The sequence below is a fragment of the Mastigoproctus giganteus genome, chromosome 8, assembly GCF_048544385.1.
Source record: "Mastigoproctus giganteus isolate SK-2022 chromosome 8, ASM4854438v1, whole genome shotgun sequence".
Classification (NCBI taxonomy): Eukaryota; Metazoa; Arthropoda; class Arachnida; order Uropygi; family Thelyphonidae; genus Mastigoproctus; species Mastigoproctus giganteus.
This window is the reverse complement of record NC_143582.1, coordinates 210320977-210333191: the sequence shown is the minus strand read 5'-3', so window position 1 is coordinate 210333191 and position 12215 is coordinate 210320977. Positions and strand designations below refer to the sequence as shown.

Sequence of the window (12215 nt, the reverse complement as noted above, 5' to 3'; positions counted from 1 at the left end):
GATTGCAAAAAGGTGGGAAAGGTGATAGCTGTTTTTACCAGAAATGTAGGAGATATTAAATATAGGTCATAGGAAGGCATATTGAGATATAGGGAAGCTGCTGTTTATCATTTGTTTGCTGTCTCTAATTCCGTGATGATTACAACCAGTGTGAAGCGACAAATTTTCTAAATAAATAATTTCGCTAGGCAGATTCTAGAAAAACTATTCGATTAATTATTAACATGTATAATCTAGTGCTCTCCTCTGCTATATTAGCTCGGATTTTCATGCCAAGGGAACACCTGTAATATCCAAGTAACTCGTTCCGTTCATTTGTTTGGACTGATGCTATGTTGACACGGAATCAAAGCTATTGCCTTTAACGACTGAAATCATACAGAAAAATATGGAGTACAACGAACTTGAATCAGCAAGGAAGAATTGATGGAATGATGAAAATTTTGTTGACAGTAATGTTGGCCAGCAACATTTCTTCGATAACTGATACTTGCCTGTTCTCTTTTAGATTGATCACGTGTCAATATTAAAGAACTCGCCCTTACCTCTTGTAAGTGGTCCGAGTGTTCGCTGAATTTCTCTGTATATTCGTCTAACCTGCCGTGATCGCCTGTAATAGAGGCGTGTTTCAGGCGATTTAGGAGGCTTCCTTCGTCTAGGAATTTCAGCAACTCGTCTGCTTGATCTAGTGCTGTCGTCTGAAGCTGGGAGAGGATAGTAGAAATCATTAAAATCACTTTGCTGTTATTTATAAAAGTTATTATACATATACACACACATGTATAACTCATAAACTCACAATGTAGAACCAGGTAAACCAAATATATACATCTGTAATATAATAACCAGTCTGATGACGATAACACATATTTAAGAATTAACGTTAATTTAACATTAAGGTTAATTTAACATTGGATTAAAAAAGTAATCTAATCGAATAATATCGCGCTTTTTTTAATCTCCTATTTTTTCGATATAGGAGATAAAAATGAGACTTCTGATTGGTATGGGTGGTTGTAAATATTAAACGCCAAAGTAGCTAAGGCAATGAGACGTTAATATATTGTGTCCGTAATTGCGTATTTTATTCGATCGCATTGCTTCTTTACTGGATAAAAAACCCGAGTTTTCAGAAAATAAAACTATTCAACCCTATCATAAAACCGACCATCTCGGCCACGAGGACTTCCATATCATCAGATATGGAAGTATTGGTATCATCAGAAACCCGCGACATCTAACTTCTAGTACCATCATCAGCATCGTTCATCAACATCGGCGAGAGTAAAGGAGCCAAGAGTAGCTATTTATAATAGTTTGTCTTCTTTCATAACCATTTACATTCCGTTTAAACTTCATTTTTCTCATATGTAAAATTACTTTGCATCTTTTGTGACAACCATATATATAGCAGTTCATGGGATTCCATCTTTAATCAATAAACGAACTCGTTCTACGACTTTATTTTTATTCCTTCCTTCTTTCCGTCCTGCACCCTACAAATTACTTTTTAAAAAATAGTTTTATAGTTACCTCTTCAATCCTTAGAATCAAATTTGTGAATGAATTTGCGCATCTCCAAATCTTCAGAGACTTTGTTTATGGGTAAAGATAATCTCGGGATTATAAAAGGATTTCGTGACTTCTTTTGGTATGTTCTTTAATATATAACTAGATAAACGACACTATCTCTAGACACCATGATCCAGTCTCGTTATGGTTACCATGAAACCTTTCAAACTTCCGGTGAAATATCGCCTCTAAAACATGTTAATATTCGAATAATTATGCAAAATTTTATTTAGCACAGCGGTTACTACCTATTAGCATTAGTAAGCCCATTCACCTGTAACGCCTTTGCGGTAGCACAATTATAATTGCGCTACCAACCCTTCGATACCGGATGGAAAAGCTTTGATTCGAATATCGTCAATGACGCGAGAAATTTTTATGGATTTTTTCACAACGTGACTGAGCTAGTCGGTCTCAGGCTCACGTTGCATGGTTTTTCGTCTAGCTAATAGCAAAAAAGACCTTAGAATACATGCAATAAACTGATACCTCTAAGCCCTTTTGCTGCTTTGGCGCTTAGCACACACACTTAGCTAGATCACCAACTGTAACAATTCAATCCCAGTGAACGAATTGTCATGATATTTTGTTTGTTTCTAAAGAAGCATTTGTCAGGCCTTTGCAGATTTCATTTAAATCGCCAAATAGAAATCCGACATTTTTACTTATCATGGATTTATCTACATTTCCGTTCATTAATTTTTAAACATAGGCTTGGTTTCGATGAATTTTATTAAATTTTATAATGCATCTGTTAAAAAAGCTACATGAAAACACTTAAGAGTAATTACAAAAAAAATAACAATAATTTAATTAAAAAATTTGAACTGGGTGAAATTTATTTCAATGCGTGTATCTTAAATATGAAGCATTTCATTAGGTGTTTGTGCTTGTTAGATTTGTCAACTGGTCCCACTTGAATAAGACTTGCATGCTAAATACTCTAATCTCCATTGAGTAAAATTCCCTTTCTGTAGAGTCTAGACCAGTGGTTTTCAACCTTTTTTTAATAACGGCACCCCTAAGTAATTTATTTTATTTTGCGGCACCCCTACTCAATTTTCTGCCTGTTAGATCCGATTCTCTCTCTGTGTATATATATATATATATATATATAATATTAAAAAAATATATATGTTATATGATATTTATTATAATAATATAATTATAAAAAGTACATTTCATAATACAAATTATGTATATATACAGTATATAATTTTATTCTTTATATAGAGAGGTACTAAGTAAACATCAATTATAGATCACCACAAAATTAAAAAGATACTGTACACCTTTTTATAATGAAATAAATATATAAATTAAAAAATAATAATAAGTTTAAGTAACTTAAACCCAAATTACGTTGGCACTCCTGGAATGTTGTTGCGGCACCCCGGTTGAAAACCACAGGTCTAGACAGTAGTTAATATTTTAAAATTAAAATCAGTTTAAAGATTTCTCTTTGAATTTATTCCATAATACTGCTCTATGAATGTTACTTGCTAATGATTCCGTTAACTAAAAATGCTTAATATTCGAAGTAGTTAATATAAATCTTTCAAGAGTAGTTGAGTACAAGAGTACTCAAAAGTACTTTCCGCATGTGGCATCTGTAACATACTGATACAGAAACGGTTTTTACCGTTTCTGGCTCATATTCCATTCTCACTATGACCGCGCATACTCATGATGCGATTATGAAAGTTATCCCGATGGACTCCTGTCCATTGGGTTGGCAGTGGGATGTAGTACGTGTAATATGGTACATTTTCCCAGGGAATTAACTCGCAGGCAGCACAGTGGATATAATAACCGTCCTCCCTACGTAGACCGTGTGGAAGCCTTCGCGGGCAGTACAGTCGTATCATCACCGTACTCCCCACACCGGGTTTTTCCACCCACATTCGAATCCCGTCGATGACCCGAGAAAATGTTTCACTCCGTGGTTCAGTTAGTCGGTCTCAGGCATAAATGGCAAAGTTTTTCCCCCGGAAAAACTGGGTTTTTCGTTCAACAAAGTAGGCAGATCGACCAGAGAACACACGCAATTTACAGAAACAATACGTATGGGTAGTTGAAAGTTACTTTCCAGGTGACCCTAATATAGTTCAGTTTTTTTTTTTTCTTTTTTTACATCATGTGGAAAAAGCATGAGTTCGAATCCCTTCAATGACAGGAGAAATTTTTATAAATTTTTAGGAATTTTTCACAACAGGGCTGTGTTAGTTGGTCTCAGGCGAGGGTTGCATGGAATTTGCTCCCGGAAACTCGGGTTTTCGTCAAACTAAAGCAAATCTATCATACAATACACCTCAATATAGTAATTTACAGACATATACTACCGCTCATAGCTTTAGTTGCTTTGGTGCTTAATACAGACTTAACTTAACCAGCATCAATTAAATTATATGTGGAGACAAATTCATTAGCTCGATTCCCTTTGTCCTCAACAAATCGTTCGATTAAATGTATTCGTTGAGGAGTTAGTTAGTTATTTGGTTTTTAGGAGCATTAGCAACTAAGGCCATATTGCTCCGGGATATGCGGTGGTCATTCCCTGACCTTTCCGCATCCTCCGTATTTGGTGGTGACGGGCTCGAACCCCGGTCTAATCAAGAAGCGTGTGCTGCGCACTGCTGCTCCTTCCCACCTGGCTATGGAGACGCCTTCGTTGAGGAATGGCGTTCTTAGTATGGTATGTATGTATGTATGTGTGTATTTGCTGTGGGTGGCACCCGGATTCGCATCCATCTCCACCTGTGTATTCTGTATGCATACTAATCCCTTGATGTTGGCCTGAGTGTATTAAATGTGTGTGCGTTAGTGCGTGTAAATGTTGTAACATCAGGATACTCTGCCATCAGACAATAGCCCCTATATGGGCAAATGCTGCCTGGCGCCTAACACTGGCGCACGGAGCCGAACCTGTGTCAACTAAACACTGTCTGTGCAATAACATAATAAAGGTGCATATTAATGCACCTTTATACCGCACCCACTGGTGGAAGTGCTAGACCAGTGGGTGCCAGCAGTCCCGCTCCCAGGCTGCCCAACCTGGGAGCCAGCAAAAAAAAAAATAAATAATAATAATAAAATAAAATAAGAAAAAAAAGATAAAATTAAATAGAATAAGAAAAAAAAATAAAAATAAAAAAATGAAAATAAAAATAAAAAATATATAATAAATTAAATAAAATATATAATAATAATAATAATAAATAAAAAATATATAATAATAATAATAATAATAATAAATAAAAATATATAATAATAATGATAATAGAACATTTCCACCCATAAACCAGCAGGATATGTCCCGCTCCGGTGATGTTTTACCAGTGTCAACAAAAAAAAAAAAGAAAAAAAAAAAGAAAAAAGGGCACTTCTGCAAGTTACAGGGAAAGAGAAAAAAAAAGGCACTCCTGCAAGTTACAGGGAGAGAGAGAGAAAAAGGCATTCCTGCAAGTTACAGGGAGGGAGAGAGAAAAAAGGCATTCCTGCAAGTTACAGGGAGGGAGAAAAAAAGGCACTCCTGCAAGTTACAGGGAGGGAGAAAAAAAAACCTCACCCCAATTCAAAAGTGGAAACGGGAGCAGTACAACTGTGCAGGAGTAATCTACTACAACAATAATAAAGCATTCAAGTATTTTCTCTTATTAAAGACTTGATAACTAAATTCCTGGAGAGCATTATAGTTCGACTTATTACCTGCATATACATGTTCACAACCTGGTCTTAATTCAAGTATCACCAATAACAGTTGGCTTCTATAATCTGAGTAAATAGTACACTCATAAAAAATATGATGCCAGGTTTCCCCAGCGCCACAACAACAATTAAGGCTTATCAAAAGGCCAAATTTAAACAGCTTGTCATTTAATGATCCTGTCAAAATGCATGACAGTTGCATACGTGGATAAAACCAACTATTCTTTTTACTATTATAAAACAAATTAACATCAGGAATAAATAAACGCATAACACAGCCCGTTTCACTAGCATCCAGCGCGCTTGCCACATCGTGACAACTTTCTTCATAACATCCGTCTTGGTAACTTTAGTTTGATCTTCGAATTCATTTAATAAATTCATATATGAATAATTTAATCCCTTTCTTAAAGAATACCAACAAGATCTATAAATAATATACAAGTCTAAAGGAATCTGCCCTGCAGTAACTTGCAGTGCATTCGTAGAAACAGTTTTACAGACTCTATTAATCGCTAACAACATTGATCTTTGAATAGAGAGTAATTTATTCCTAAATTTTATATTATCCATCCTCTTATACCAAACAATAAATCCATAGGAGACAATGGGCAGAAATACCGCCTTATAAGATAACTGTAACACTCTCCTTTTCAGTCCCCGATCTGTTCGAGTAATATGTATTACAGCGGCCGTGAAATTCTTAATCTTTTTAGTTATAAAAACCAGATGTGGCATAAACAGCAATCTCTTATCTAAAATAATTCCTAGGTGCTTAACCTGTGATACCGTTGGTATCTGTTTACCAGTTAGTAAAACTTTTGGTGGTCTACCAGGATATAGTTTCCCTTTAAATACCATCATTACTGTCTTTGAAGGGGATACTTTCAGCTTATGTTGGCTAACCCAAGTGACCAAACTAGATAAAATTACCTCAGCTCTTTCTTCTAAACTTTTCCTGGATCTACCAGGTATACACAACACAAGATCATCGGCATATGCCACTTTGTAGCAAAACTCATGTTCTGATGATAATCATTGGTGCAGTACCAGGTTCCAGAACCCAGGGCCCAAAACTGAGCCCTGTGGGCAGCCTCTGGACATTGCTTTCATAAACACCCTGTGCTAAGTCTTTAATAATATCTGTCTCTCATTTAAATAACTAAACACTGTACGGTATAATAATCTAGGACAGTTTAATAATCTAAGTGAAAATAAAATACTTGGGAACCAGACACTATCAAAGGCTCCTTCAAAGTCTATAAATATCGCCAATTCATACTTATAAGTAGGATTGTGTATATGAGAAGTCAGATCTCCAATAGCATCAACCGCAGAAAGTCCCTTTGTGAAACTATATTGGTTTCCAAACCTGAAGTTTAATTCTCCAAACAGATGATTTAGTCTAGATAGTATTAGCCTCTCATACAGCTTTCCTTGATTTGCCAACAAAGAGATTGGCCGGTATCCCCGGGGATCACTCAACTTTTTCCGGGTTTCCTCAATAATTTCAGCCGGGCTAGCTTCCAGAAGTCAGGAAAAACTCCATCAGTATAATATTTGTTGTATGTATTTAACATCACAACTGGGAACAGTTCTGCCAGTTTAAGAATCACACAATTTTCTACCATATCAGGTCCTGGGCACTTATTAATAGTTATCTGTGAAGCAGCCGCCCTTAAATCATCTGCAGTAAATAAACAATCATTGCCTGGCCTGCAATAAGTTATATTATCCTATCTAATCTTAGTTTGTTCTGCAGTATCATTATGTATGTCGTCCTCAGGGAACAACTTGTTAGTTACAGCCTGAACAGTAGTATCCCAGTCCACTGTCTCAACATTATCAATTATTACAGTATTAAAAATATTAATAGAAGATAAGTTATTCCTCAAAATCTTATAAGCAATACCCCACAGGTCTGAGTTGCCTACAAGCAGAACTAAGTTCCTCCAAGCAGCTGTTTTAGATTCGAAAATCTTTTCTTAACTTTATATAGTTCCTTAAAGTATGCAGGTTCATAATCCCCCCCCCCAGCTTCTATACCTCTGATAAGATTTCTGTGCATTAAAAACTTCTTTCCTTAAGGATGACGATTCTTCAGACCACCAGGGTACTTGCGTTCTTAGTATTTCATTTTATTCATTTGTTAAAATTAGCGGCCCCCAGGGTTCCACCATTAGCCGCTCGTAAACGTCTTGTGGTGAAGCAACGCAAATTCCGGCCATGCAAGGCGGCCAGGATCAAATTACATCTTGCCACACTTAGAGGTCAAGATTCTGTAAGTGCAATTGCGAAGAAATAGAAAAGGTATATATACAAGCTAGGTAAAGGAAAAGTAGCAGTATAGAAAGTGGAAGTTGTCTTCCTGTCACTTCTTCAAATTCTGAAGAAATGAAATTGTTTACAGCGTATATTTACATCATATAAAACAGCAGAAAACAAAGAAAACAAAGATGATTGCTTTTCTTCAAGCTTTGAAGAAAAGCAATAATTTACAGCATATTACAGCTCATATAGCATTTACCATTACATAGTAATTCCTAGTAACAAACGAGACATCAAACTGACACCATAAGACTGTACAAAAATGACAAGTTAAATAGACAATTCAGTTACATCAGTAAACTTCAGATGTAAGTAATTAACATATAGCAGTTAACTGAAGTAAAAATGTAATAAAGAAGTTTAACTAACAAACATCATATCAATTCAATTAATAATTCACAAAAAAAACCAACAATTGTGGTCCAACGATTAGCCCAGCCAGAGCTAGCATCATGATCAATTTAACAATATTATGTCAATAACATTTGGAAAAACAAATAAAGAAAAATTGATTGTAATACATAGCAAATATATCATCTGTATAACACATAGCAAAAAATCCTCGGCTTCCAAAGTGAAAGTTCGAAAGGTCGCCAATTTCCCATAACTTCCAGTAGGTGAAAGTTCATAGGAACCCGAGTTAGAATTGTTATAAAGACCGTTAATTAACAATATAAATACATAATATACATACAGTAACAAGGTATCACAAGATCTAGAAGGATCAATTCAATAACTTATAAAACTCATCAAAAGTCCTATAATCGACTTCCAAATGTGAAAGTTCGAGAGGACGAGGAGTACCAGTATATTCAGAGCTATATGACAGCAGTAATGACTTCCAGTAGTCACAAAAATTCACGCTCACCGTGAGATTCACTAGATCAGTATAGTAGCCGTTTAACTTTTCGAGGATTTCTGTTTCACTTTTCCGTAATAAAATTTTGATGCAAATTCGTTGCATTCTCAGAAAAATCACTCATTTTAAAATGCGACGAAACACATAAAATACCTTTTATTCAACTTAATAAAATTGAGACTGACTGTAAGTTAAACGGATGATTTATGCGTTACTATGCCAAGATGAGTTACGAACATTTCGCAACAAGTCGCAACCTCCTAAAACTCTGCAGATTCAAGGTCAGATCATTCTTCATATATTGAAGTATGATCAAGATACTCACCTCGTTTTTTAGTTCTCGGCAACACCTTTGTGTATGATGGATGGCAGTTTCCATTTCTTCGTTTGGCGAACTCCTGCCTGCATGGTCCTGAAAAGACATGAAAAAGAAAAAAAGAAAATTTATACAGATGTAATTATACTCTGAAAAATTATAGTTGTAGTGTATGAACATTACCTTCCTGATATAAGTGGTTAATACTCGCATAAGACATAAAAACGACATTATGATCCACTGAAATTTTAAGAACATTGTCGGATATCATCAATAAATTCACGTAAGCATTTAATTTTAAAGAAAATTAAATCAAAATTCATCAGAGCAAACTACCCAAAGTGTCATCATGCAAAGACTTTATCCAGACTTATCAAGACAATCCTAATATCCTCGACTGTATTGTCGCTGAGATGAGTGTTGGGTGTTTCAGTACGACCCAGAGACGAAGCGTCAGAGCATGCAGTGGACTTCAAAATAATCACCAAGGCCCAAAAAGTTTCGTTTAGAGAAGTTCAGGATCAAGACAATGCTGATCATGTTTGCCGACAAACAGGGTGTGATTTACAAGGAATTTTTACCTGAAGGGGAGAGAGTCAATACTATGTTTAACGTATAGGTGTTGTAAAGACTGTCGAAGCGCATTTCCCGGGTTTGGCCGATTTCGAGAGAAAGGCAGCTGGTTCTTGTTGCACGGCAATATCCTTGCCCATTCCGCACTTGTTGTGAAGATAGCATTATAGAGATCAACCATCCACCCTACTCTCCCTATGTAGCACCAACAGATTTCACTTCTTCCTCGTTTCCAAAATGAAAAATCTCAAAGGAAAGAGATTCCAGGATGTTGAGAACATAAAGAAAAACGTAATCTCGGAACTGAACATAATCTCTTTGGACGCTTTCGTTGACTATTTTCAGAAACTTTTAGAACAGTATAATAAGTGCCTTCAGTCAAGTGTGATTACTTTGAATAGAAATAAAATCATTTTTGATCTCCTTCACCTTTTGTTCTTTTTATTGCACTAGTCAAGGAACTTTATTGCCACACCTTAAATATCTTATATGCATGTAATTAGAAAACCACCAAAAAGAATACCCTAATATTTAGTGGAAAATTCAGTATAATGGTATTTCAAATTTTGTCATCCAATTTTGTTGGATTATTGCTACTTTGAATAGCTTGGCTCATTTTGTGACAGCAAGTTCGGCACATCTTGAGAATTCCCTATGTTCGATAACGGAAGTTTTGATTTTCGTGGTGAACAGTACAGGGTGTGTTTATACAGGGTGTCTCAAAAATACACGGCATAACTTCAGGAATGAGTTCCTCATATGTAGACAATAAAAATATTTTATATCAACATAGTTCCGGAAATGATTGGTTCCCAAGTTATTAACCGGAATGTCTTATCTCTTGTAGGTGATTTCCTTCATCACAAGGTACTCATTTAATCAAACTAAACCAAATGGCCACCTGAGCCGTAGCTCATCTGCCACTTACAATCATAACTGTTTTATTTGTTAACAACCTTGGTCAATCAATCTTTAACAAAACAACAAACAATTACAAAAGTCTAACTTGACTAATGACATAAATCAAAGGACAGCACAACCTTTAGCCTCGCGGCGGAGTCGGCATCTCCGCCCCCACCACGAGTTTCCGTCCCCACCACGAGGAGGTAGGTTGCCCTATCTAGTGAAACATAGTCTGGTACCTGCCAGACTAAATAATAATAACAATTGATCTTTCAAAAATTCATAATAACAATTGATCATACAGTACTCACACCGGTCCAGTTCCTGCGAACCCCAACACTGACGTTACTGTGACCGACGACCCCCAGTCACCACCGGGAGAAGTTTTCCTACAATTACTAAAAAAGGGGGTACCTCCACATGATACCAACTAATCCTGTTCAGTTCTTCTCTTTAAAATATCAACCGCCTTTAAATATTCTGGACAAGTTCGATCGTTAGCACCATGTGCAGAAGGCACCTTCCTCCTCCAGCAATTTACACATTTTGGAGCATCCGCTCTTTGTGTACAAGACTTAAAAGTATGACCACTCCCGGCACAGTGACTGCAGAACTCGCCCGCATCACAGTACCGGGCCACATGGCCATACGCCATACATTTATAACATTGTGTCGGTGTCCACAACTCCCGAACACGGTGTGAGCTCCAATTCAAAAACACTCTTGAATATTTTAAAAGGTATCTCCTTACACGTGGGGAAACCTCCACCACTACATTGTACCCTGGAGAGTTCGTTGCCTTATTTTTAGCGAGTATTTTTATCTCGGAAAGAATTTGGTCTTTATTGACGAATCCGTCAACCAAATTCCTTTCCCACAATTTATTTTTTAGGGACTCTCGATCTACATCTGAATCAACATCAAAAATTACTAATCTTGGCAACCGACGAAGGGGCCTTTCAACCTCCATCCCAAGCTTTTGTACCTCCGTACACTCTTCGATTTTCTTGACATCGACTTCAGAAGCAGTTTCGATCATTACCCTTTTATTTCTTATAGGTCGAACTGATACTATCTTGACGTCAGTTAAGACAGGGGCAACTCGTCCCATCAACTCACTCTTAACTTGGTCACTAGTACTATATTTGTCCGCCTTTGCCTTCACTATAATCATTTTATTCTTGGACTTTACCTCACTGGAACTGACAGCCTCTGCATATGATCTTTGAACAGCCACTTCTTTTTCTTTCTGTTCCATCAAAGTGCTCAACTTAGTCTCAAGGAGCACATTTCGAACAGTCAAAGACTGCACCAACTCAGCCATCTTGTTCCAGTATCCCATTACAATATCTAGATCGTGTACACTTGGCTTTTTTAAAGCCGATACAAAAAAACCTTAATTTACTTCTATAATGATCCAAATTCTCCAAGGTGGTAGGTTCTAACATACACCGTGCATATTCCGAGGACTTCTCCTGTGAATCTAGAGGTGTCTTCTGTCTTGAACTTTTCCCATCTGGAATTCTTTTCTTTTCAGGTGGTCTACTGACAGAATCTGGTGGTTTTCCATTCCGACCATGTACTCAAATCAGGAGCAAGCGGATATGCACTTTATGTGCGGTTTGGTGGACCGCAATGCTCTGGAGACTGGTCGTTTGTACCACGAAAGGTTCCCAGAACGAAGATGTCCAGACAGGAAAACGTTTGAAGGTATCCATCGCCGCCTTTGTGAACATGGGACCTTTACACCTCGTGCTGCAGACAGAGGACGACCAAGATCTACGACTCCTGAAGTAGTGGAGATTTTGGATGTTGTGCATGCCACTCCTGGAATCAACACACGCAGAATAGCAATGCAACTGGCTGTTCAACGTACAACTATTTGGAGAGTGTTACGAGAACATCAACTGTATCCTTACCATCTGCAACGGGTACAGGCCTTGTCACCAGCAGATT

The 12215-nt window shown here is 36.9% G+C and overlaps 1 protein-coding gene across 1 annotated transcript in view; it reads right to left on the bottom strand.

Moving 5' to 3' along the window:
* LOC150082240 (alpha-catulin-like) overlaps positions 1-12215 on the bottom strand; it is a 96327-nt gene that overhangs the window by 45172 nt on the left and 38940 nt on the right. Inside the window, exons 7-8 of the mRNA XM_090380072.1 lie at positions 8793-8879; positions 546-704 (exon numbers count right to left, since the gene is read on the bottom strand). Of these exons, the coding sequence (XP_090236198.1) occupies positions 546-704; positions 8793-8879 (246 nt within the window). The remainder of the gene's footprint in view (positions 1-545; positions 705-8792; positions 8880-12215) is intronic.